Source organism: Ctenocephalides felis, unplaced genomic scaffold (genome assembly GCF_003426905.1).
Source record: "Ctenocephalides felis isolate EL2017-DRISC unplaced genomic scaffold, ASM342690v1 CF-g0.4_SCAFFOLD_01886, whole genome shotgun sequence".
NCBI lineage: Eukaryota > Metazoa > Arthropoda > Insecta > Siphonaptera > Pulicidae > Ctenocephalides > Ctenocephalides felis.
The window spans coordinates 90,078,366-90,105,427 of NW_020538040.1; the positions used below are offsets into that span (position 1 = coordinate 90,078,366).

Below are 27,062 nucleotides of genomic sequence, written 5' to 3' on the forward strand. Positions count from 1 at the left end.
ATGACCATTTTAAGGACCACCCTAATATATATATATATATATATATATATATATATATATATATAATATAATACAATATAATATAATATACATATATGTATAAACATGCAGTGATTGTTTATTAAAGGATCTGATGTATAAGGACCCAGAGAAGTTTTCAATGCCATTCCAATCATATGTATTCTTGACTATGCTACAAATGCACACAATGGATACTGAACATCCCATCAAATTAATGGAAAGAAGTCTTTATAGTGCGAGGTTGGTTAAAATAAAAGTTATAACTATGGAATTATTTGCACTTAATACATTTTATTATATCTTCTAGAAACATTTTTGTTGAAAATATATATAGAAGTGGAATCATGCATAAAGCTATGTTAGCAGTATTGGATGAGTGGTATGCATACATAAAAAACTCTGTGGAGACTCCGGTTGATTTAATAGGTGAGCTACATATTATTTATACTAATGATTGAGCATTTATTGGTTATTTTTACCATTATTTTAAGTAGTTCTGACCTATTCAGAATTTGATAGGTATTTTAACTGCTTGAGGTCCGGACGGTTCCAAGTGAACCGTACCGTGGTGCCGAGCTTGTGCCGCCATAGTCATTGAAAATTACCAACGCTTAAGGTTGGCTTTGATCCATAGCACTTCAACTTAAATTCTGGCAATACTATATTTTTATACACAGATTTGCCACAGGATAAATAAAATATTTATTTGTTTATTAACTATTTATTTCGATTTATTAACATTGAGTTTCTCGGCCATCGACATGTATTCAGGTGAGACACATATATGCGTTCCTCGTCTCTAACAACTGTCTCCGCCAAACGCATGTATGAGTGATGTGCACAAATTTTTAGATGCTTAATTCAATAATTAATTTATTTAATCAATTAAGAATCAATTAGAAATGTAAACATATTGGGATGGCAAGTTTTATAACAGTTACTAAATATTGATTATTTAATTAAACATCAGGTGCATAAATGTAAACAATCATTTATGCACTTGTTGAACATCATGATTATAAATTAATTTTTCATCCAGAGATTGATTATTTCTTTAATAGTTATTTCATATTACAAGTTTCATTGATTTATATCTTTCAGTGTATCTCAGGAGTAGTCCAGAAGTAGTTCATCAGCGAATTAAAGTTCGAGCTCGGTCTGAAGAGCAATGTGTGCCATTAGAATACTTGAGGCAACTTCATGAATTGCACGAAGACTGGCTTGTCAAAAAAACGTCATTTCTTGTTCCAGCCCCTGTATGTATCAAAGACACAATCACTATATATATATATATATATATATATATATATATATATATATATATATATATATATATATGTGTGTGCGTGTGTGTGTGTGTGTGTATATGTATTATATATATTAGATGGTAGTCTTAGATTTGATGGTCCAAAAGTAAGTAAAAACAAAAGTTTTTTGAAAAACAGTTTTTATTATTTATTTACTGTTGACGTTTCAGAACTAGGTATGTTCCATCTTCAGGACATCTGTCAAGAAACATAAACTTGATTAGATTCAAAATATACAATATTCCTAATAGAAATCAGTGGATTTTTTTATAAAATAAATAAAATTGTTAAAGTGATGACATATAAAATATGTCAATATAATAAAAATAAAAATAATAAAAATAAATGAATCAATAATCTAATGAAATATTAGAATAATTAGAATATTTTATAAGGGGTATTAAGAAATAACAGAATTAATTGCCTGCATGTCTGAGTATACACTAACACTTTGTCACTAAAAACAATTTTTACAATCAAAAGGGCATTAACTTGTTTTTATTAACTTATAATACATATGGCTGTTTAACTGACATAAAAGTTATATACAGGTAACCGCCGCATAACACGGAACATTTATAACTCGATTTGAGGATTGAGAATACTCCTACTTGTCCTGCTGAATAGGACTTGGTTATGACAAAAAAAATATCATTTAATTTAGTTAATACATTTTTTTTTTTAAATTAATGAATATATTTATGTATTATGTAACTTTTTTTTAAATTTTTGGGACATAACTCCTCCTTTTGAACTAGTCAATAACACAGGTTTGCATAATAAAATACTTTGTTGGAACGTTGTTTTACGGTTATTACCTGTATATACTTTTCTCTCTCATTTTTACTCTACATGAATTAAATTTGTGCTTTATTATTAATAATTATTTTGTGATATTTTTTCTGTATTTATCATTTTTACTCCATAGGTTTTAATTCTGAATGCTGATTTAGACCTGAATCAAATTGGAAATGAGTATCGAAGATCTGAAGGTAGTATATTTCAATCACAACTTCAAGACTTGTCATTTTCTGCAAATAGTATTATGAGCTCTCCAAGTAAACGGGCTGCAGTATAATAAGTATGTTATTTCAATTATTAAAATTTACATTCAATTTTTATATTTAGATTTTAGCATTACATGTGATGATGATTTCCTTCACTTAATTTTAGTTTATAACATTTTGATTTTAGATAAAGATAATTTTGTCATTAGTTATATAAGTAGCTTTTAGAGGGATTGGGAAACTTATGTTTATGAAAAGGCAATTAATCCAAAGATTAGCATAGCTGCAAAAATGACTTTTTAATATTTGATGTTTAGGTGATCTGTCTAACTTACATATTAATGAATATTAATATTTTGCAAGTCGTGTAATTAAGTTAAAATTTGATGTTATCTCTAATCGTATTTTAAATTTGATCAAAATTGATATATGTTTCATAGAACTAAACTTATATTTATTTATTAAAGTAAGAAAGTTATGAAAGTAAAAGTGGCATTTTTGTTCATACAAAGTTGCTATGAAATTTACCTTGCATTTTGATTCATTTGGTGTATACTATTGTAGAGCTTAGATTTAATTACCTTCAAGGATTTAGCCATAACTGGCCATTGTTTCCAGACGTTACACATTATGAAAATTATTGCAAACAAGTTTAAAAAAAAAAATATTATTTTTAAGAAATAACTGATAATCTTAGAATTGATATATATATATATCCATTTAAAATCATAGATGATTAAAATGTATCTATATTTTTAATTTTGAATGAAAAGTTTAGATACTTTGCAGCAGATATGTATGATTCAGTTTGAATTTGTAAAACAAATTTGATAAGGAATGTGCAAGGTATTAAATAGCTCATTATTATAATAACAACACTTTGTAATTAAAAATATGCATTTGTGAAATTCAATAATAATTCAAAGCCTATATAATTTAAAATGCACGCAATTGTAAATATGTCTATTTTAATTGAATATTATATTTGTTTTACACTTTTAAACAAATACAAGAACTTGAAACAAAGGAATCTAATATTGCACAAAATATAAGTGATAATTAAAAAATAGTCCACTCTATACAATCATCCAAATTCATATCTATCACCATCTTATTTGTTATTCTTGTGCAATTTATATAAGGTCAATGTTTATTATTTGCAACCACTTGGTGCCCTTTATATATATTGATAATTCACTTAAATAAAAATAAATATTGCTCAAAATCGTTTTTTTTTTTTTTGTTACTAATGTTTTTGTAGACAATATTATAAAACAAGCAAAAAGATAGTTTTAGTGGATTAAAAAATTAGGAATGGTTTAAATTTATTTATTGTGTGAATTTTTATGGTAACAAGCAGGAGGATGTTGCTTTAGGTCAAAAAAATCAAGTTCATTCTAATAAAATTTAACCTTACAGACCGCATGGCCACTGGTGGCTCACAATGCAATGACATTACAGAACCATTTTTGGTGAGCCAATTGCAGGTAATGAACCAAGACAATTGCAGGTAATGAATATTATTGTATCAATATACATTTTTTTTATTTGATCATAAACTATTATTGTTGGTAATTTGAATTTACAAATGCTTAAAATCAAAAGTAACTATAGTTTGTTGTAAAACCCAACATTCTCAAACACAAAATTTAACGTTGATGACTACTTCGTTTTAAGTTGCACATTTTTTATTTAACAACAAACTAGTAAAGTAAAACTATTTTACCTTACACACAGCACTTATTTTTTAATAACATTGCAATATGTTTAGTATTTACATAATGCGATTTATGGCTTGCTGTAAGGAATTGTGTAATTTATTTAAATGTGTTAAAATGACTGATTTAAGTGCAATAATCAAATTGAAGAATTTAATGTGAAATTAATAAATTATTAAACTGCATTATGGATAATTTGACAATTTATTGGAGACCTGCAGTAACACTGCAAAGTGATTTGCATTATAAAACTAAGTTTATTGTATTACATACAGCGAAATGATTTGATCACAAAATAAAATGAAAATTTTATTTATGAAGCCTGTAATAGTCATGGAAACAAAAAACTGCGAGTATTAGATTTCCTCTTTATTATAATATAACATACATGTGATCTTACAAGAAGAATGTACGTGGTTTGCGCACTGAGAACTTAGGCATTAGATTGCGTTGTTGTACACGTTTGGGCAATGGGAACCTGATTTTCGCATCGTGGAATTGTGTAACTTGAGGGCGTCTACAATTAGCAGCTTTCACTTCTTCCACTTTGATTACTTGAATAGAGTGAGCACGAGCCCTGTGGCGTGCACCCATGTCACGATAGCACTGAGTGACGGCACCTCCGACAGTTAAGTCTCTGTATTCCCTGTACATATTGTGTGTTCCAGATCTGGAGTCATATCGCAGCCAAATGCCGAAATTCTTTATCTTAATAGGTGTCTTCTCATGTATCGGCTTGATTGATACAATTTCCCCAGTAGTCTTCTTGAATTTTTTTAATTGCCTTAAGAAATACCAAAAGCGAGACTTAGCAACAATTCTATCTGGGGCGAAAATTCGCATTTTATAAAGTGGTGTGGTCTTTTCTTTCTCAGTAGGCAACTTGCGACCAATCACTTCATATTCCTTCAATTCTCCTTTAGCCTTCATTTTAACTGAAACAATGTACGTTTAGTATTTAATACACATAAGAGTTTCAATATGTAAAAAAGGTACACTATTTAGAATTAAATAATCTGTCAATAGCAACATGCGGTTAACCCCAAAATCAAAAATTTTATGCACCAGCATCAATTGCTACGAACAACATAATTATTACATATACACATGTTAACATTAAAAAAATTTAATTTGTTACACTTTTCCTGAAGTACATACCTAAAAAATAATAAACAACCGTACAACTATCAAACGTGGACAACTAACCACATGAAAATGGCCGAATCTTGTTTAATTTCGCTCTACCTAGCGCAGACGAATCATTTCTTACTTCCTGCCGTACATAAACACTATCGCCAACATTGACAGATCTTCCAAAATATTAGTAATATTTTATATAGTTGTCATTCTTGTGTAGCTGACATTTGGCGTTTTGTGTTTGATTACATGGTGATGAAAACATTTATGTATTCATTATTTTGTATATGATATGCTTATTTTTTCGATAGAAACTTCGCTTTTGTTTTCACAATAAGATACGTGTAATACAATAATATTAGTTTGACGTTTATTATTTAGGTAACGCGTGAGATTTTTGTAGATTCACACGTAATAATTTAAAAGTCATAAACAATATATGATATAATTAAGAATGGGTAAGTTACATATAAATAATAACAAAATTATACGTTATAATATAATGTTATATATAACATTAATTTTTAATAGCTGTTTCTACAAGTGCCTCATTTGTGCTGTCTTCTCTGATATCAGTATTATTATTCTCTGCAATGCAAATTTATAAGCCATGGTTAGCTTCTACACAACTAAACACGATTTTAGGTGGATACTTAGGATCAGTTTTATTTATATTTGTATTGACAGTATCCTTTTAAATTATCCTCATTGTTAATTAAGATATTAAATATAATCACAGTACTGTAATATGTTTGGACTCTACTTCAGGGCATCAAAGTTAATAATTGTTTAAAAGTTATAAAACAGAATGCACATTAACTTCATTTTACCTTTGTATATAAATTTAAATAAATAGGTGTAGGTATCTTAATATAATAAATTATATTTTATGATTGGCCAAGTTTTTGAATCAAGAAAATGTATGATCTGTTTTTAACAATAATTGAATATTTACGAGCATCTTTGCCTCACAGTTTTTTTGAAAAAACCCTGCCAAAAAAAAATATTTTTTTTTTAATGTAAAAAAACAAACTTTAGAACACTGTTTTGGCAAAAAAATAAATAAAATCTAAATTAATCAAAATTTTTAGTTTAATTTTGGATTTTGATCAACATTGTAGAAAAGAGTCGAATATTGCAATGTTACACGTTCATAGACTTTTTTATTTTTTGTTTCGAATTACTATTTCATGAAAAACATCTTTATCAGCTAAAATATTTATTTATACTTCTAGAACGAAAATAATACTAATATTTATTCTCAGCATCAAATATGTATAGCACCCTTCGAATTATCTCAAGTGTGCACAGTTTGGCTGGTTTAACGCTCTCGAATTGCGCGCTCGAGCGTGCAAGTTAAGGAATTAAGTAAAAAACCACTTAAAAAAAAATCAACTCATATGATTTTTATAGATCAGAAATTTTTCCATAATTTGGTTTTTATACAACAATTAGTGTCATTTCTGAATGAATTAAGTGTTAACATATTATGTGAAATTTCAAAAGAATTTTACCAAGTTTTATATCAATCATCAATAATGGCTTATAATGTCACTCATCAAATATAAACCTTAACAAGTTGTTTAGGCAATTGGAAACTTTGAATGCACCTTTTTTGGACCAGCGTTTCAGTGCAAACTGTTTCCAGAAATCATTGTTAGCTTGTTGGGTGCAATAATTGCTGCAGGAGCTGTACATCGCGTTTGTGCAACTACATGGTATATTGATTTTCTTCATCTTATTAAATAGTGTTGATTTTAAACATAAAATATATTCATTGTTCAAGCTTGGTGTTTTCTATTATCGCGTTGTACTACATGAATCTCATCTCACAACATGTTCATGCTGCGCCTGCTTTAAATGAAGTGCACACCAAGAAGAAGAGGAAATAAATAAATGATGAGTTGTAGATTTTTTCGATAAAATAATGAAATATGCAATTCTCTTTTATTTAAATATAACTTGTACTATAATAAAATATAAAGTATCTGATGGAATTGAATATGACTGAAATAAAATAACTTGTGTTATTTAAATTGATATATGTGAATATATATATTAGGGTGGTCTTTAATATGGATATTTTCGAACTTCCTTGCTCCCAGGGGCTCAAATGTCCGCACTCCAACCAGAATTTCTTGGTTGTACTTTCTAAGTAAATACTTATTTTAAGTAAATTTTTGTTGATAATTTTTTATTTAAGCAAATACAATGTTATTCTAATTATTATTTATATATATATATATATATATATATATATATATATATATATATATATTGATTGTTTCTTTTCCGAACAGTAAATCCAATAATAAAAAACAATTTGTTTTTTGAAGATGTTTAATACGACGTTTCGGAACTAGGTACGTTCCATCATCAGGTTTATTCTGTCAAATACAATGTTTTTTTAAAAAAAAAATATTGATTAACATTAATTAACGATGGTCAATACAGATTAATTAAAAAAAAAAAAAAAAAAATTTTTTTATAAAGGAATGGATTATGTACCGGGGTAAAGAGTAATAAAACTTAACTAAAAAAGGTTTTATATAAAATTGAGAAGCAAAAATTATTTACCTGTAATAATTTATATATCCATATCACTAATATTTTTTTGTTAAAAACACTCGATTTTTTTGGAAGATATTTGTAGATGTTACGACTATATTGACCATCGTTAATTAATGTTAATCAATATTTTTTTTTAAAAAACATTGTATTTGACAGAATAAACCTGATGATGGAACGTACCTAGTTCCGAAACGTCGTATTAAACATCTTCAAAAAACAAATTGTTTTTTATTATTGGATTTACTGTTCGGAAAAGAAACAATCAATATATTGAAAAAATCCAGGACTTATCTATTGAATATATATATATATATATATATATATATATATATATATATATATATTTGAATAGTCTTGAATTTGATGTTGATATATATGTTTAATTTGAGTTTAATATTCGGGCGTAACATCAATAAAAATAGTATGAGTTTTTTTTTAAAATTTATTTATTTAAAATCCATACATTTCGGCTAGCATCTTAGCCATCATTCAGTGGTAATCAAGTTAAAATTTTGTATCCTAATATAGCATATGAAACCATTATTAATCCATGGTATGAGTATGATAAGATATATATTTTTTAACACAAACATCACAAATGGTAAAACACACTAATAATCATGATAACTTAACAAGTTGTCGAAACTATGTATTGACTCTTCGGAGTTTAGGATAGAAAAAAAAACTCATACTATTTTTATTGATGTTACGCCCGAATATTAAACTCAAATTAAACATATATATATATATATATATATATATATATATATATATATTTATTTATTGTGTGGAGTTTCGAACAAGAATCCAAAAACACAAATCCAAGACTCTACCATTTAATATATATATATATATATATATATATATATATATAACAAATGTATTCTTGTAAACAACACTCTTTTTTGCACTAATTTATTAAATAATAATTTTACAACGTTTCGAGACTAGGTTTGTCTCATCAGTGTGCTATAATTTAAAATCTAAAATATGAAAATCTAAATTAGCATTATGTGTTATCCGCTACATTTCGTTCCTTCTACTGCAATGTATGTATATATATATATATATGCATATATATATATATATATATATATATATATATATATATGTGTGTGTGTGTGTGTGTATATATATTAGTGATGTGCCGACTCGAAAAATTCCCGATTCGAATGATTCGAATCAGAAAAACACCTGATTCGAATCAAGTATATATATGGACAAAAAAAAAAATCATGGATGTATTTATTTAGTAAAAGTAATCCAAATTTATAATAAGTAAACATAAATTACTATCAAAAAGTATACTCTGAAAATTATTAAAAATGATATAATTTTGAGGACGGCTGAAACATATCTTCAAATTAATTTACAATAATAGATTACCAAACAATTGTGCATCACTAAAGCATATAAAATAATATTTGGAATCATGGGTCGATTGTTTATTTTACTATGTAATCAGTAAAGGATCGCATCTAAACTCCGAGCTGAAAGTTAATTTCATTAATGTGAATTTGCCATTACTAACATAATCAGAAGTTAACATATTATTTACTGACTTTCTGGTGTTTGGTAATTGTTTCAAAAGAGAATTATATTGAAAGATTCCCGAAACTCGTTTCATAATTTCGAGTGGTTTATTCTGATAACATTTAAAATCTAAAACACTTAATTATTATCAAAATTGGGTATTGATATTTCACGAACAAAATCGCTCTCAGCGCTCCGTAAAATAAATAAACACGCAAGAACGACGATGCATAGTATCTGTTTCGAAGTCGCTTGATATCGCCGCTTGATTCGGTTTGACTCATATGAAGTCGGAATAACTCATATCGCCGCTTGATTCGGTTTGACTCATAAAGTCGGAATAACTCATATCGCCGCTTGATTCGGTTTGAGTCATATAAAGTCGGATGATATAGTTAGTCGATGAATGCGGTTAAAGTCATATAAAGACGATTGGAGTCGGCTGATACATTTAAGCATATTAAAGCCGGGTGGCTCGCATGATTTAATTCATTATTTATTTTTTATACTTATGATATTTATTTTTTATATTATTATAATATTGAATTAAATTAAAACATTTTTTTATATTTATATTTATGAAAAATTTTATATTTATGAAAAATTTGTGTTAATACATATTTTATCACAGTAAATATTTCGCGGCTTGATACGTGCTGATTAGTTTTTGGCAAAGTCAGGTCTAGCCATTTCAAGATACAAGGCAAAAAGTGCCAAAAATGGTAATTACGGGGCGTCCATTAATCACGTGAGCGAGTTTTTAAGGATTTTTGGATCCCCCAACCCCCTTGGTGATACATGGCAATATTCAAAATTAAACCCTCCTTTCCCCCACCAAAAACGTTAAAAAATAAATACACGTGATATCTTACTATAATTCAATAAAAAAATATTGATGCATTTATTGCTTTAAATAGATTAATTTTTGTAAAAGTGTAGAATTTTGTATCAGCGACATGGCGCGTATTATAATAAAGTTGGCAACACGTGATGTAAATATTACTGTTCAGAGCAGTCAATGATTCAAGAATAAAACTGAAGGCTGGGCGTCGTATCTTGATTTCGCTTCAATTGACTTCTGTGCTATACGCAAATTAGCCTATTGAAATATTTCATCTGTCAAGGTAAGGGTTTCAATTATTTTTAAATATTAGAATTTCTGTAATGCTGTAATATTTTAATGTACGTAATTTTATCAACGCATTAATTTTAATATGACATAATATGACTACGTTAGCTTGATTTGTAGCTTTGTGTTTTTTACTCCTGTTACATAATTTTAGCGAAAAAGGCACCATGTTGTCCAGATCCGTGGGTTTAATAAGAAGCAATCTAACTACTATTGTTAGAAATTCACATGCTACTTACACAGTACCTGGAGAAAATCTACCATTTCAAATTAAAAATCGCTACAAGTTGACTGCTATGTTCGTTCTTTTCTTTGGATCTGGTTTGGGTGTACCGTTTTTGGTTCTGCGCCACCAACTTTTGAAAAAGTAAAATAAGTTAGTTGATCAGATGTGTAAACTAAAATAAATTAATGAAATACAGTAACATTTAGCTTAAAAAATGTTTCATTGACTTGTAAGTGGTTATGGAGTTGGGTGAAACAAACATTTTGCATTAGATTTACATATATTGGTTACATACATTTTTTTTGCTGGATCTGTGAGAAAGAGGAATGAAATTGTGTGTGATCAAATTAAGTGTGTAATCATTAAGTTAAATTGGCTCGGTCCGTAAATGTAGTCTTATGAATAATAGCATTAGGTAAGGTAATTGCTTTTACTTTTATTTCAAATAATTCAATAGTAAATTGCAAATCACACTTGTTCATGAGTAAGTTCTTTTATTTTTGTTCATTATTATTTAAGCATATGAATTTAGCAAAATTGCTACTATAAAATGTATACTTATACAATGATAGGTGAGTTGCTCAAATTTATAGTGTTTTCAATGGATCTGAGCCTGCAATTAACATATAAAAGACCACATGGAGTTATTAACTGTGTATACTTTAATTGAAATAAATTTAGGGGTTAAATGTTTTCCTTGAATTACTGTTCACTAAAAACATTACAAATAATATATGTAGACAACAATAAAAACAATGCCACCCTTTGTGAGAAACTAATTTTTACAATGCGGTCTTCATGTTAATAATAGGCAAAATAAGTGAAAATTGTTTTGATAACTTTTAAAAAATTGTTTTTAACAGATTAACAATTTATTCATATGGAGCTTCACTTGTAATGCATAATATTTTATGTGGTTGGACCATCAATTAAAATATTGTTAAATTTTATTCAGTCACCATGAAATTTTTAATTTATTAGAAGGTAATTGGAACTAACAATTTGTAGGCATATTTCAAAAGGATGTTTTTGATAAGTTCTTTAGCAAACTACAAATGTGCTTTATAATTCAACTTCCAATACTATTGACATACAAAAGCGAATCTAGAATTTTCAAACACTAAAAAGAAAAAATAACTTAAGAGACTAGTAATAAAAACAAATGTACTTATATTATTTTAATTATAACTAAGTATTTGTATAAATGATTCTTACATCTATTTAAATTAATAATTATTCTATCTCCCCCAAATATAAAGTTTTGTCACTTGAAGCTGATAATATGATGGGCTCGTTTGGATGAAATTTTACATCATTTACACTGCCATTATGCCCAGGTAGTTTGTACAAAATTCTCCTAGATGTTGTGTCCCAAATGTATAAGAATCTATCTGCTGAACCACATGAAACCTGAGGGGTAAATCGACATTTCATTGGGCTATATTTAGCATAGATAATGGTGGGCTTAAATTGTATTTTACTAACCTTTGACCCATCAAGTGACCAAGTACATCTTAATAAATTCTTTTCATAATTATGATGATGACCAGAAAATACTTTCAAACATCTGTCACCAGTCACAAATGCTCGAATATCCCAAATGCGCAGCGTATTGTCCATAGAATTTGAAAGTATATAAGATCCATCAGGGGAAAGCGATAAACCTGCAAAACAAAGCAATACAATGAGATTTTCATGATCGTATATAGTATTTGCTCAGGCGCAGTTTATTACTTTAGGCTTATGGGCACATGCTTTAAGTTTATCAAATTCATGATAGATGAGGAATTGCGATCATATGGAAGAAATAAATAATATTCAAAATGAATACTTGATAAAGCCAGTTTATTATACAGCATTTTTATTTAATACCTGTGACAGTATCAGTGTGACCTTTCAGTTTCATCAAAAGATTATTTTTGCGCACATCCCATATTTTGATATCATTATCTATTCCACCTGATATTATTTGTTCTGAAGTGTCATTAAATGTAACGGCAGTCACTTGATATCCGGCATCGTAACTATTTATGCAATTTCTCTTTCTTGCATCCCACAGACGAATTGTAGAGTCATCACCTCCAGATACTAAAAGCCTCGGCCCACGTCTGGCACCTAAAAAAAAAACAATTATTTGGTGAATGCAATAACATTGTAAATTATTGATGAGATTTATCCATCCTATGCGATAAGAAATTCAAAATAAGTCAATTGTTTGATTGATACAATATTTAGTAATGTTCTCAATTCAAAATATAATACAGTTCTTTTTTTGTTATGTTACGTATTATATTTTTCCTAGTAATACTATACTGTTCAAATTCTGTACAATTCATTGCCTTGTCACATCTATCAATGAAAGTCATCAATTTACACAACATGAAATAAACAGCAATACATTAGACACTGTATCTACCAATTACATTGATATTGCATCTAATTACCAAAACACCAAACCTATGACAAGAACAATGCCTGAAAATAAAGTTAAGTACTATAGTTCTTCACACCTTGAACAGAATTTACAAAAGCAGTATGACCCCGCATTTTCTTCATTCTTTGTCCAGTCTGCACATCCCAAATTCCCAGCATGTGATCTGTGGAGCATGTATAAATATGCCCACCATCCGGAGAGAAATGTAATTCCATAACAGCACCTGAATGTCCTTTCAAACTGGATATATTCTCACATTCACCATAGACGGACCAAATATATATTTGCCTATCAAAACCCGTAGATGCTAAGTATTCACCGTCTGGGTGAAAGTCAGCACTAAAAACGTCTCCTTGATGTCCCTCTAAGAGCATTATAGGCGCAAACAATTTTGATGTTCGTACTACATTCTAAAATATATAAAAATTACATGAATAAAAAGTAAATATGAATTTAAGAATTTAAATATCAACACACGGATGCTGTAGCGACAGCCTTTTCTCTTGCACTCAGAACGGTTAGCTCATTTCTCAATTTTTTCGTATCTGAAGCAACTACTAAAGAATCACTCTTTCGTTTCAAGTCTGACACAGGCATTTTGTAAGTGATAATATAAATTTATTTACAAATTTGTTCATACAGTTGTTATGTTCCTATATGACAACAACGTTATGTTTATTTCGTCGTTTTAGGGGTTATGTATTTGGAATGATGGGCTGGTTGGGCTTTAGTACTTTATTTTCTTGTTGTTGCCACCCTGGCTGTCAAGTCAATTTGCACTCTTCTTTTATATACTCTTCTTTTATCTATGCTTTTATCTATCTTGCTTTGTTGCATGGTTGCACTCTATGCACTTGCTAAATATCGATGTATCATGAATGTATCGATGATTGTGCGATTGTGCTCTCCGTGTCGTTGATCTGACACGAAAAAGAGCGCGAAGTCGTGAACTCGTGCATACGATGTTATATTCGATGTTAGATGTTTTTGTGTTTTTGTAATTTGTTATGGATAATCCAAAGTGTTATATTTTATTTTAGTAAAAAAAATTATGATGAATTAAATTAATTTTAAATTGAGTTGACTTGATCTTGATTTGTAATAAAGCGGGTGAGTTGTTCTGTTAATAATTTATTGTATGAATAAGTAGGCAACATAGTTTTTTAGTTTAAAAACAAAATGTATTGTTATTTTTTATAAAATTTTTGTTATCATAATGTCAAAATACAAAAAAAAAAATTGTAAAAATATGTTCTGATTATTGAAATGGCCGAAAATCCATCACCAAGTAATTCACCCAGGACAAGCGCATCAACAAAATTAAGTAATTCGCCGACGACGAGCTCTTCAACAAAAGAAAAAGTTACTCCGGAACCAAGTATATCACCAAAAGCAAGTGTTTCTAGAGAATCTAGTCCACCCAGAGATAGCGTTGCATCAAAAACAAGTAATTCTTCACATGAGAAGTCCACAAAATTGAGCGATAATGATAAATCTGGATCGAGTATTAGTTTATATAGTACTGATAGCAGCTTTGCATCATCAGTTGGATCTGTAGTTTCTATTAATTTAAGAGTCCCACAAAAACGCCGAAAGCATGATTATGAACCAAAACCACATGTTTTTAAATTACCCAGGGTTTTAAATTATGACGCAAAAAAGCTTCATGCAAAATGTCCATCTTATAATATTTTAGTAGATCATACTCTCGCAGTGGTTTGGATATTGTTTTCTCGAAAGGAGCCTTCAAGAGAGCTTGGAATTGTCCAGCTGCAGTGGGCGATTAGTTTTCTTAAATCTATAAGGAATAGGCGTGGTTTTATTCCTAAAGATGTAATATGGTGTGTAACCATTATGCAGGAGCGCATAATGAATTTATATACTGATGTCCACAATTTTACAACAACCAACTCAACATATCAAGATTCTTTCAAAAAAACATTAGACAAATATAAAAGAACACCTGGTGTAATAAAGCACAACGTACTTGTTAGCACAGGCAGTTGTTATCCAATTTCATTCTCGCTTAATGATATGGTAGGAGCAAAATCAGATGTAATTGAAGAACTTACTAAACCTTTGGGACAACCATGCGATGAGTCTACATGCCCTATGTGTCCGCCTTGTTTCATAGATTTTCCAACATTTACTGGGTTGGAAATTGATGAGTCTTTGTCAAATTCTCAAATGTTAGGAGTTTTGAAAAACTGGAGGCAAGAGCAGGTCGATAGAATTGAAGAAGAATTAAAAAAATTACACTCAATTGAAGAAATTATGTTTAACGTAAATAAAGAAGCACCAGATGCAATTGATGCTAGTGTTGTAGAACAAATATATGCATATGAAAAGAAGAAAAGGGAATCCGAGCAAGGCAGTAGCAGTTAATGAATTGTGGCAGACTGTGAATTTATCTAGAGATTTGGTAAACTAAATTAATTTTTCTGATTTTGATATTGCATTTATACAACAATATTATTTAACACTACATCAATTATTACTTCAACATGTTCGTGGGTAGTAAACATTTCAGCAAGTTACAAAAATTGATAGTCATTTTATTTTTGATTTGGTTGTGATATTCAAAATTTGATTAAACAGAGTTTAAAAGGATCATCATCATATTTTAATCAATAAATGCAATATATTTTATTTGAGTTTAAAAGTCGGGCATTACATCAATATTCACACTTTATTGATGTTTATAAGGGCCTCTCAAATTCAACCAATTTTGAATATTTTCAATTCATAGTTCAATAAAGTCTTAACTCTTGAAAACTTGGGACATTTGTGGTATTTTTTTTATTGTGGTCCTAGAAATGATATTAATGGTTACGGTTGAAAGTCTAAATGAACAAAATTAATAAAAGTTAAAACCACATAAACCAAAAAATGGTTATAATTTTACCAAAGCTCTAGGTTGCCTTAAAAGCTGATAATTTCCAAACGTGATATAATTTTTTTTTTCAAAATTATTTCTGGATAGTTATAATAAAACTATCACCACGTTTTGGCTTGATGTGAAGGTTTGGGACCTCTTTTTTTATAAAATACTTTTTAACAGGCATCCATCCAGATAATGAAGTAGAGTACTTCATCCTTTGAGGCATAATGGTCAAATTATTATCTATTCGTTTATTTTTTTCTTGGTTTAGGTGAAGGAATATTTTCATTCATCATGTATTTGTTTTGTGTTTAAATTTATTTTAAGAAACATATTTTAGTTTTCTTTTTATTTTATTATCTGGATGGATGCATGCTTAGAAGTATTTTGTTTAATCAACATATTTATCAGTGTCTGAAAAATTATCACATCCGAAAATCATATATGCCTCAGTGACCATTAAATCGACCCGGCCTAATATAAAATATATGAATATAAATAGGTATGACATAAAAATAAATGAATATATAAATATATATGACATATAAAAATATATGAATAGTTACCCACTGCAAAGCATACCACATATAAATATTGCCGGCTCATATTAATAGTTTTTGCAACTGCCAACCTAATCTGAAACTGATTATATTTAAATTGAATTGGCACATTTGAAGTTACAAGATATTGATATATTATTATAGTGCTATTGCATTAATTTATTAATTTTTGAGTTACAAAGCAAGATAATTAATTTTAGCATTATATTGATATAGATTTGCAAAAATGATTCTTCATGCAATACATTTATCAACTATTATGTACTGTTTGTGCGCATCGAAAAATATTTGTATTTTGAAATTGGAAAATGGGAGGGGTGGACAACCCTTGTTGAAAATGAATTGTTTTTTTTTTTAAGTAAAATTCACGCTTTATCATAAGGTTAGTAAAAAACACTCACTAACTGAAAGGGTAGTGAAAAATTATCATAAATCTAAAATGTCTATTATGAAATAGAGATTTGTGGAAGGAGGGTGAAAATTTAGAATTGTATGCATTTCATAATTCCGCATTATGAAAAATGAAATTAAGAGAAAATTGATTCTGAAATTACAAATAAAATTGGGGTGGACAACCCTTGATAAAAACAAATAGTTCTCAGGGGTAAAAAGAGTTCTATGTATTTCTCAATTTCGAATCATTGAAAACTAAAATAAAAAAATATTAGGTGTAGACAACCATTGATATAAATAAATAGCATTTTGAAATAAAGAGTTGTATGTATTTTTCAATGTTGCATTAAACAAATTGACCTCAAAATTTAAAAAAGTGTTAGGGTTGACAACCTGAGCATTTCAATTCAAGCATTTTTCTCAACTAAAAAATCTCAACTAAAATTATGTCGAATAATAGGTCAAATTATTTTTAAGAGAAAATTGATTCCACAATTAAAAATGTTAGAAGTGGACAATTTTTGATAAAAATAAATTGTATTTTAAGCTTTTTCTTCAAGCTCAAAAATCTGAACTAAAGTTATGTCAAAAATATTTTATGATAAAAAATTAGAATTACTAAAATGGCTATAGAAAAATAGGGATTGATGATAAAAAACTAAATGTTGAAGGTTGTATGTATTTTTAATGCCACATTATGAAAAAATAAAAACAAAAAATTTTGTGAAAAATTTAAAGAAAAATTTAATGGTGAACAACCCTTATCACTTACATGTATGAAAAATCGATAGTTACCGATTCTCAGACTTACTGAACGCGAATATAAAATTTGGTAAGAATCGGTAAAGCCGTTATAATATAATTGATCAATATTATGATTGTAACGAAATATATATGCATAAAAAATATATCTTAGCACATGCATTTTCTAATCTGAAAGGAATTCAGCAGTGTCTCACCTTTAATACTAGGATCGACATAACTCGATTGGTAATAAATTACTGAGTATAGGAAATACTAGGAAATAATTTTATATGCGTAGTTTGTCATAAATATATATTAATAAGCAATTATGATTATATATAAGTTTGTGCTTGTAAAGTAACTTAACATTTATTATAACCTTTGTATGTATAACTTGTGCATATTGCATTTTATATATTTATATTATCTTATTGCATATTATATTAGGTATTATTTAATGCATTAGTTTACATATTTAAGACAATAAAGTTTCATACTTTGTTTTGCAATTACCATTTTACATTTTACATAATTTGAAATAATTTTGACTTGGATTTTTTTTTAAATTTTTGATATTGTGAATTTTATGTTGCATCATTTTTATTTGGCATTTACTTCGCAGATATGCTACATTATTAAAAGCAAGTGTTGATTTTGGTATAAAATGGTTTGCATATATTTTTCAAAGAGGGGTAAACGGTAGCATTTGAATTTTATATTTATATGGTAAATGTAACATAAAATTTAGTGTGATTGTTACAGATGTTCTGCTACAAATATTTTTTTTTTATTTCTTCTAGTTTTTTTTTCTCAACATGGTTGATCCAAGTGCAGATACTGATATAAGCAAGTTAGAAGCTCTGTTTTTATTGTCTGATAATGATGAAGGACCAACAGTGATAGAAGAGCAGAAAGCAAAGGGATGCACATTAGAAAATAATATTAATAAAAAATCGTTTTTACAAGAATTAGCTGATTTAGATAAGAATATTGATACGTTAATGACAAATAATGCAACATTTTCAGACCTTGATTCAATTAGAATTGGAAAATATAACAACAAAGATAGTGTAGTTCATAATGGAGATACTGATTCGTCTGATGATGAAGAAAAACGGAATTTTTTAGAGCAGAAGTATAATGACTATGGAAGGCAAATTAAAAGTTACTTAAATAAACAAGAAAATGAACAAACAAATAGAAAAATGGATAAAATAATTAATACTGAAATTAAAAAATCTAATATATCATCGAAACTATCAGATGAGAAATATGAGTTAAAAGTAGCTGCTAATACCAAAAATGCTATAAAAACTAAATGCGACGTATATACTGATCCAATATTTGGAATTAGATTAATTAACCCTGTCATTTCGAGTGCCACATTAACTGAGAGAATGACTGGAAAATTGCCTGTTCGATTTGCTCAAATTAAAAGGCATGTGCAAAGTGGCAACTTGGATTCAGATTGGGTAGTGGCAGGCTGCATTGTAAGCAAGAGCCCTGTTAAAACATCTCAAAAAGGTGCTCAGTATAGCATTTGGTTACTCAGTGATTTGCATAATGATTTAAAAACTGTCTCATTATTTTTGTTTCGCAATGCTCATAAAGAGTTGTGGAAAACAAATTCAGGAACAGTCATTGGAATTCTAAACCCAAGTGTTCTTGAAAAAAGAGAAGGTTCGAAGGATGAAGCTTGCTTATCTGTAGATAATCCTCAAAGAATTATGATATTTGGCCAATCAAAAGATATAGGAACATGTAAAAGCCGGAAAAAAAATGGTGACCCATGTACAGCATTTGTGAATACACATACTTGTGAATTTTGTATATTTCATGTTAAGCAAGAATATATTCAACATTCCAAAAGATCTGAACTGCAATCTTCTTTTGCAGGAAATGGGTTAACAAATTTGAGAAACAAGGTTTTGGGAAAGAATGAGGTCTTTTATGGAGGACAGTCCTATATTGCGACGCCTATTCAAAAAAACAGAAAACAAATGGCTAAAGATAAAAATAGATTAAATTTTCTTTCTGATGGAATGACCACTAATAGTAGCAGTGTCAATAGGCAAAGTATTATTAATTCATTAAATGTTGCAAATAAACTGAACGCTGCTAGAATTGAGGTCACCTCAAAACAAAGAGATAAAGATCTGAAACGATTACAAATTCTAAAGGAATACATGCCAGAATGTTCTACACGATTAGTAAATAATGTGATGAATAATGAATTAGAAATTTCAAATAAAACTGCAATTAAAGACAGCAACCATGCAAACAGTACTAATTGCAATAATATTTTTATTCCAAAACTCAGTTCTGATAATGGTAAAATAATTAATTTAAATATAGATGCACATAAAACTGTGAATAAAGCAAATTTTAAAGCATTAGAATGGGTTAAAAAAAATGGACCCATAAAAAAAACTGACCCCAGTAATTTGAAAGGAACCATATTAGGCAAGAAACGTATATTAGAAGAACTAAATCATGATCAAATAAACAAAAAAATGAAGGTAGAAGAAAAGACATCTTTTAGGTCAGATCGATTTAAAAAATTAATGGAAGCTTCCTCAATAAATGAGCATTTGGTCACATTGGCAGAAAATGAAAAACAAAAAAAGTACTTTGATATATTAGAGAAGAAGGAAGCGATGGAAGAAAAAATGTTAAATACTTTCAAAGTCGCTTGTAAAGCAGTGTCATGCTCTGTATGCAAATACACCAGTTTTTCAGCATCAGAGAAATGCAAGAAAGAAAGACATCAATTAAAAGTCACCGACTCCTTCAAAAGATTCTTTCAATGCCAGGATTGTTCAAATAGAACAGTTACATTAGATAAGATCCCCAAATTTTCTTGCAAAAATTGTCAGAGCTCACATTGGGTTAGAGCACCTATGATGAAAGAAAGAATTGTCAAAAGTACTTCACAGGTTTTGTCAATTAGAGGTGATGAGGAGAAATTTATAGGCTCTGTAATGTCTGAAAGCAATATTAACTTACTTGTTCCCGAATAATATTAATTATTGATGTAAATTTAAACTTTTTAATAAATCCATGTTTTAAAGTTTGAGTATATTTATTATTTTAAGTTTTTTTCTGATAAATGCATTGATATGTTCAAGTTTCTAATATATATTAATACAAATTTTTCTTTCCATCACTTTAAAAATATGTTTAAAGTTAACATTATCAAATAAAATTCAATTAGACTTGTTTCTACAGTTAGGGTCACTTTCGATTTATGATTACTTGATTCAAAAAATGTTCCATGAGAATGCAGCATCTATTAAATTTTATTAGAATTTCTAGATGCTGGCTGTTGATTTGAACATATCAATATTTTTGTGATATCATTTTTAGCTTTTTGGACGAATGTTTTGATTCAATTGAGGCAGTTTTACAGTTTCAAAAGATTACTATCAAACTTTTAATTTATTTTACGTATTTACTTAAAAGTAATTAAATAATAATTTCCGATTTGTTGATAATCAAGTATTTGTTGATATTTCAATTGAGTTTCTGTTTTTTTTTTCCTCCGATATGTAAGTACTTCGTGGCAGTCTTTGACATATGCGTGGAAGTGTGGAACGTCAAATAAATATTAATCAGTAAAACTGTAGTGTTTTTTGTGTTGCAAGTTATTTTACGCTTCCAACAATTATATAAGGTAAATTATTTGTAAATTAAATTAAATTTATGTGATTACTCTTATTTACATTTGAAAATCATTATTAGTTATTGTTTTAATAGAGGTTAATTACTTGTTGTCTGTTATAACCTAGAAATTCGTGTAATCTCTTTAATTCAAACACTATATTCCCAATTTATCTTTTATGACGATTCGGAAAGTTCTTGTGCTGTTTTTTTTTGCTTTCATGATCTTTCTTACTGATTTCCCGAAGAACTTAGTTTTTGCCAGAAAACCCGATTTTCAAATTTTGTATTTTATTGATGTTTCCAATGATTCTGACCCCAAATTCGGAAATAGTATGAGTGTATGTGTACATGTGAGCCTAAATTTGACTTTTAGTCGAAATTTTACCAAAAACGGCTGCACCGAATTCAAACATTTAAAAGCCTTTTAATGAAACCCGATAATAACTACCGCCGATTAGTTTTGCCAGACGAACGGTCGTGCTGTTTCTTTGGAACTCGCAGAAAAGTGCAAGATTTTTTGTCAATGTTTTCGAAAAAATCCTTAACCGATTTTCGAAATGTAAAAACCCTTCGTAATTATGATGGGTCCCCATTGCCGACGAATCCTTACGGCGAATCCTGTTCGCCACGTGAGCGTGGTTTGGCTTTCGTTTGCAGTAATTTAGACTGCGCGCGTTTTCAACAGGATTCGGCAATGGGGGCGCATCATTGGAATCAGTCGAGAATCATCTTTTAGTAAGTTTTTGGTAAATATCGACCAGGCAATGGATTTTGATGTAACATTGTATGATGACAAGTTTCATGGTCTACTAAACTAACATTCTAAATTATTATAGGCAGCGATGAGCAGCTGAATTATAAAAACTTATCAATGATTGAAAAAATGACCAGCGCGCTTAAAATCTACACCGTGTATATTCCGTTCTGTGTTTTGTAGGTACATATTAATTACCGTTGGTACATACTTAACCACTTTTTTACTTAACCGTTTTTTTGTGAAGTGAGGTAAAAAATAAGCAGTTTCTTTTTGTTTTTGACATTTTATATTGTAGAAATGATAATATAAAGTCAAAACAACATAAACATTAAAAAAAAAACATATTTTTTAAAAAAATTGAAAATTCAAATATTTTTTAAAAAAAAATCGCAGAGATCACAAAATTATAAAACAAATATACAATCACAAAATCATAAAACAATTATATAATATCACAAAATTATAAAACAATTATATAATAAATAACCACTTACAAGTACAAATTTATAAGCTCTATGAAATGGCAATCTATTCAACAATTCGATACTTCTATAGACTATAAAAAGCATTGCTATGTTCACATTCATATATTCATCATATTCATCATAGGGATAGCAAAAATCTTAACAAACCATACGCAAGACAGTCTCATTCTAAGTGAAAACCGAATATTTGTATGTGGCGAGAGGCTCTCCGACGAGAGCAAATCGGAACACATTAGCCGCGCGAGAGGGTCTCGTTCGAGTTGCTTAAGTGGTTAAATGAAATATATACATATTTCGAACGCGAAGCAGTATGAAATGTGTTGAATAAATTAATTTAGTTTATACAATTGCAGGTATTATATGCTTGTTTGCATTTGGGATAAATACCGTATTTATCAGTTTTTAGTAAAAGCATGATAAAAATTTAAATAGTTTAGTTTTAAAATAAATTGTTGAAATTTTTTTCTAAACAACTAAGTTCTAATTTTTATTAATTATGTAGATTATTTACATATATCGGAAAGTCCATGCTAATTGAGATCTATTTTTTACTTTCTGAATATATAATAATATTATGATAAATAATAATTATGCAATCAAGTACGCTTTACTCAACTTTTAATTAAATATTTTTCATTATGTAATGCAATTTTATTAATAGTCTAAACTCTCCAACGGTTCATTTTTTTTGTAATGTGTATTTAAAAAAACACATATAACCCTAATTTCACCTTCTTACCATCAATCTCTATTTTGTAAGAATTATAGTAATTACATAATTCTTTATCTCGACTTCTGTAGGTGAACGTTTTCGAGTGAATTTCGATTAAGATTGTTTGAGCCTATGAAAAAGCTCAATTTTACGTAAAAAATTTATTGGATCAAGAGTTGTCCAACGCAAACACTAATTTTTTATCGATTATTTTTTTAAATGCGCGTTCGAAAATTACATAGAAGCAGCCTTCAATTTTTACCTTCCTGCTACATTTCCCAATCATTTTTAACCTGATTAATACTGGTCAATTATCGCCATTTTGGAAACGTTTTTACTGAATTTTGATTCAAATTGTTCAAAGTTAATGAAAAAGCTTAAATTTTTATTACGGGTTTTATTTTTTTATTTTTATCATGGGTTGATCACCTCTAACACTCTATTGAATTTATTGGAGACATTTTCTGTATTTTTTTACTAGACACCAGTGGCGTTACTAGACTCTCCGGGGCCCGTGGCAAATGCTTTAGGGGCCCTATCGTGATACTCAATGTTCATTTTATTGAGTTTTTTTTTTTAATAAACTCAATATTTTTCAACGTAGTCAATAGCATAACTACTGGACAAAACAATTTTTAATGAATTATATTACAAATGAGCAAACCAACTTCGACTAATTCATATTTTATGGCTTTAAATTATAAAGACAAAAAGCAAGTGAAATAATAATTCGAGATCGAAAGACCATTTTTCTCTTATACTATTCACTTCTAATTTTAAATTTTCAAATTCATGCCGATACTTTCCATTTGTACTAAAAAATTTTGCAAATGTTTTAGTGCTTTTGAAAGATTGATGGCTTTAGATTATACGAGTGCTTTAGATGCTCCATCGATAATTTGTAGGATATTACAATGAAAATCAAATAACATAATAAAATTATATTTTTCAAACTTATTTTTATGTAAAATAACTTAATTTCTTTCATCTGATTTGTAATCTAATAGAATTGTTTTTGTTGTACTTATTAGACCTCAACAAAACGAACTTCTACAGTAAAAAGAGCATCATAATGTTCTGCTCATCTAGTAGGGTTTAATAATTTAACATTTTGATGCCATTTTTGCTTTAAAAGTTAGTACTGTTGAGTGACAAAAAGCACAGAAAACTGTGTTCAAGTATTTTATGATTAAATTGTAATTGTATTATTGTCTTTAGTAGTCTCACTTTGGAGTTTAAGAAGAATTTAAACTATATATTAAAACATAAATTAAATTTTCCAAGTGTAATGAAATAATCAGGTACAATATAAAAAAATATTTTTGATTTCGCGGTCACTTCGGCCAGGGGCCCCCTTGGGTCGGATAGATCGGGGCTTAATGGTCAGCGGGATATACATGTTCAAAAAGTACCCGGAATTACTAATAATTAAATTTCGCGGGTCTGGAGTGTCTGATTTTTTATTGTGTTGGTATACATGCCCCTAAAGTATGATGAAATTTTCAGCTATATTCACTGTTTACTTTGTCTGTGGTAGTCGCTAAGGTTCGACGTGTTTTTCTGAGCTCGGCGATTTTTACAATGGAAGAATTGAAAAATTCAAAGAATTTGTATTAAATTTTGCGTAAAAAATGAAATAAAGTGTTGCAAAGTGCAAAAATTCACCAGATATGGCTCCGTGTGACTTTTTCCTATTCCCAAAGTTGAAGAGACCCATGAAAGGACGGCGGTTTTCCTCGATTGAAGAAAATCGCCGAGAGTGCTCAAGGACATATCAAAAAGTGAATATCAAGGGTGCTTCGAAAATTGGAAAAAACGCTGGCATAAGTGTATTATATCTGGGGGGGACTACTTTGAAGGGGACCACATTAATGTAGACGAATAAATAAATATTTTTTTGAAAAAACGAAAATTACGAAAACTTTTTGAACAGACCTCGTATATATATATATATATATATATATATATATATATTATATATATATATATATATTATATATATATACATATACATATATATATACATATATATATATATATATACATATATATATATATATATATATATATATATATATATATATATATTGAGGTGGTCTTTAATATGGACATTTTCGAATTTTCCAAGGGCTCAAATGGTTCCAAATTGATAAAAAACAATTATATGAAAGTTTTAGCTCTTAATATTGTCTTTTAGATAGTGCGCAATTCAATCAACGTTTTGGAAAAATTTTCAAAATTTAAAAAAATTTTTTTAGATGCAATTTAGCGAACAAATAAATGAGTTTTATTTAAAATTGGACGTTCTACAAAACAAATTTTCACTTTTAATTCATTTGTCGCTAAGTTATACCTAAAAAATTTTTTTTTAATTTTCAAATTTTTTTTCATGCTATTTCCATACGAAGTTTGATTGAATTGCGCACTATCTAAAAGTTAATATTGAGAGCTAAAACTTTCAGAAACATGTTTTTTATCAATTTGAAACCATTTGAGCCTTTGGGAGCAAGGAAATTCGAAAATGTCCATATTAAAGATTATATATATATATATATATAAATATATATATATATATATATATATATATATAATTTTTTCTATATTTTTCAAACGTTAGACGAAAGTAGTTGTACCATCCGCGACATATCGGGGCGTCTTTTGCGATCGATTGACTTCATCGAGTGACGTCATACAGGTTACTACATTATATATATATATATATATATATATATATATATATATATATATATATATATATATATATATATATATATATATATATATATATATATATACATATATATATATATATATATATATATATATATATATATATTAGGGTGGTCCTTAATATGAACATTTTCGAATTTCTTTGATCTCAGGGGCTCAAATGCTTCCAAATTATATAGTTATTCGAAAGAATATTATTTTTCTGCTCTTAAATTATTTCTAAATGTATATATTTAAAATTGCACACTAGAAGACTAAATTTTTGAATTATTATAATGATTAATGAATAACTATATCCAAATTTCTATCTAAGATTGGAACTTTTGAATATATATTTAATTGTGCAATTTTTTTAATTAATATTTGAAATAATAATAGCCTGCACAATGAAATAAATTAAATTTGCGTTCTCTTAAACATAAGATTGACTCTTGATATCGTCATCATGCGTTCATTCTTGTATAATCTTGTCGATCAAAATGACGCAGTTTATTATATACATAATAAATTTATTATTTATATCAATTTATAATAGTTTTTGGTAATGTAATATTTATACAGTGAATTCTATCTATAATTGATAATAATTGCATTATGGACTATAAACATACATATAATCTGAAACCGACAATCAACTGAACTTTCCATTTTATCTATATTTGTAATTAATACACAGCCTACAGTTAGAATAATTTGCGTTTTTATTCTTTGCATATTTGCGATATCTCACTTTCTAATAAAGGAAATATAAATTACGACTTTCAGCTGCTGAAAAAGCATATAGTTTCTTAACAATAGCTATTTCAATTTATTTATTCAAATGGATAGGTGATAAAAAACTAACAACAATATGTAACGAAAAAATACTACCATAAATTCAGTTTTTGAAATTTGGTTCGAGTTTCATTCAGACTTATGTAGAAGTTTCTTAGTATTACAAAGGTATGTTTTTTTTTCTTCTGCGCGTTTTAAAGGAATATTGTTTTTGGTACTTGGAAATTTATTTGATGTTCACGGTAGAATCGTATTTCTATCTGTAGTAGTATATCCATAT

At 28.3% G+C, this 27,062-nt stretch overlaps 7 protein-coding genes across 10 annotated transcripts in view; 5 read left to right on the forward strand and 2 right to left on the reverse strand.

Annotated features, from left to right (window-relative positions):
- LOC113377350 (deoxynucleoside kinase) overlaps positions 1 to 2,741 on the forward strand; it is a 6,302-nt gene extending 3,561 nt beyond the window's left edge. The window contains exons 3-6 of the mRNA XM_026617637.1: positions 128 to 261; positions 329 to 447; positions 1,123 to 1,277; positions 2,257 to 2,741. Coding sequence (XP_026473422.1) covers positions 128 to 261; positions 329 to 447; positions 1,123 to 1,277; positions 2,257 to 2,406 — 558 coding nt within the window. The 3' untranslated portion in view covers positions 2,407 to 2,741. The remainder of the gene's footprint in view (positions 1 to 127; positions 262 to 328; positions 448 to 1,122; positions 1,278 to 2,256) is intronic.
- Positions 2,742 to 4,401: 1,660 nt separating this feature from the next.
- On the reverse strand, positions 4,402 to 5,357 carry LOC113377660 (60S ribosomal protein L18a). The gene is made up of 2 exons (XM_026618046.1): positions 5,212 to 5,357; positions 4,402 to 4,988 (listed from the first exon to the last, which is right to left on the reverse strand). Exon 2 carries the CDS (start codon positions 4,981 to 4,983, stop codon positions 4,450 to 4,452), a length of 534 nt encoding a protein of 177 aa, XP_026473831.1. The 5' UTR covers positions 4,984 to 4,988; positions 5,212 to 5,357; the 3' UTR covers positions 4,402 to 4,449.
- A 54-nt stretch (positions 5,358 to 5,411) lies between these two features.
- On the forward strand, positions 5,412 to 7,192 carry LOC113377661 (protein KRTCAP2 homolog). Its single transcript, XM_026618049.1, has 5 exons — positions 5,412 to 5,442; positions 5,572 to 5,648; positions 5,722 to 5,876; positions 6,778 to 6,908; positions 6,977 to 7,192. The coding sequence occupies exons 2-5, from the start codon at positions 5,645 to 5,647 to the stop codon at positions 7,080 to 7,082; spliced, it is 396 nt and encodes a 131-aa protein (XP_026473834.1). The 5' UTR covers positions 5,412 to 5,442; positions 5,572 to 5,644; the 3' UTR covers positions 7,083 to 7,192.
- A 3,079-nt stretch (positions 7,193 to 10,271) lies between these two features.
- Positions 10,272 to 10,826, forward strand: LOC113378052 (cytochrome c oxidase subunit 7C, mitochondrial-like). Its single transcript, XM_026618564.1, has 2 exons — positions 10,272 to 10,418; positions 10,578 to 10,826. The coding sequence occupies exon 2, from the start codon at positions 10,591 to 10,593 to the stop codon at positions 10,792 to 10,794; it is 204 nt and encodes a 67-aa protein (XP_026474349.1). The 5' UTR covers positions 10,272 to 10,418; positions 10,578 to 10,590; the 3' UTR covers positions 10,795 to 10,826.
- Positions 10,827 to 11,882: 1,056 nt separating this feature from the next.
- LOC113377476 (U5 small nuclear ribonucleoprotein 40 kDa protein) lies at positions 11,883 to 13,795 on the reverse strand. 2 transcript variants are annotated; one of them, XM_026617816.1, is made up of 5 exons: positions 13,561 to 13,795; positions 13,160 to 13,493; positions 12,522 to 12,764; positions 12,135 to 12,313; positions 11,883 to 12,059 (listed from the first exon to the last, which is right to left on the reverse strand). In XM_026617816.1, the coding sequence occupies exons 1-5, from the start codon at positions 13,678 to 13,680 to the stop codon at positions 11,883 to 11,885; spliced, it is 1,053 nt and encodes a 350-aa protein (XP_026473601.1). In that variant the 5' UTR covers positions 13,681 to 13,795. The 2 variants fall into 2 exon arrangements, with proteins under 2 accessions (XP_026473601.1, XP_026473602.1); XM_026617817.1 differs by having other exon boundaries at positions 13,160 to 13,486; positions 13,557 to 13,795.
- Positions 13,796 to 13,952: 157 nt separating this feature from the next.
- On the forward strand, positions 13,953 to 20,681 carry LOC113376734 (protein MCM10 homolog). 3 transcript variants are annotated; one of them, XM_026616767.1, is made up of 3 exons: positions 13,953 to 14,193; positions 18,284 to 18,387; positions 18,462 to 20,681. In XM_026616767.1, the coding sequence occupies exons 2-3, from the start codon at positions 18,385 to 18,387 to the stop codon at positions 20,679 to 20,681; spliced, it is 2,223 nt and encodes a 740-aa protein (XP_026472552.1). In that variant the 5' UTR covers positions 13,953 to 14,193; positions 18,284 to 18,384. The 3 variants fall into 3 exon arrangements, with proteins under 3 accessions (XP_026472552.1, XP_026472553.1, XP_026472554.1); XM_026616768.1 differs by lacking the exon at positions 18,284 to 18,387 and having other exon boundaries at positions 13,954 to 14,193; XM_026616769.1 differs by lacking the exons at positions 13,953 to 14,193; positions 18,284 to 18,387 and adding an exon at positions 15,453 to 15,505.
- A 528-nt stretch (positions 20,682 to 21,209) lies between these two features.
- Positions 21,210 to 27,062, forward strand: part of LOC113375507 (protein odr-4 homolog) — a 29,736-nt gene continuing 23,883 nt past the window's right edge. Inside the window, exon 1 of the mRNA XM_026615438.1 lies at positions 21,210 to 21,334. The gene's annotated coding sequence lies outside the window, so the exon portion shown is untranslated. The remainder of the gene's footprint in view (positions 21,335 to 27,062) is intronic.

Coding starts and splice junctions, on each gene's coding strand:
- LOC113377660 (XM_026618046.1), bottom strand. CDS start 4,983: ATGAAGGCTAAAGGAGAATTGAAGGAATATGAAGTGATTGGTCGCAAG.
- LOC113377661 (XM_026618049.1), top strand. Junction 5,877..6,777: donor TATTTATATTTGTATTGACA/GTATCCTTTTAA, acceptor CAAGTTGTTTAG/GCAATTGGAAACTTTGAATG. Junction 6,909..6,976: donor CGCGTTTGTGCAACTACATG/GTATATTGATTT, acceptor TCATTGTTCAAG/CTTGGTGTTTTCTATTATCG.
- LOC113378052 (XM_026618564.1), top strand. CDS start 10,591: ATGTTGTCCAGATCCGTGGGTTTAATAAGAAGCAATCTAACTACTATT.
- LOC113377476 (XM_026617816.1), bottom strand. CDS start 13,680: ATGCCTGTGTCAGACTTGAAACGAAAGAGTGATTCTTTAGTAGTTGCT. Junction 13,494..13,560: donor AGGCTGTCGCTACAGCATCC/GTGTGTTGATAT, acceptor TATATATTTTAG/AATGTAGTACGAACATCAAA. Junction 12,314..12,521: donor TCACACTGATACTGTCACAG/GTATTAAATAAA, acceptor TTTGTTTTGCAG/GTTTATCGCTTTCCCCTGAT.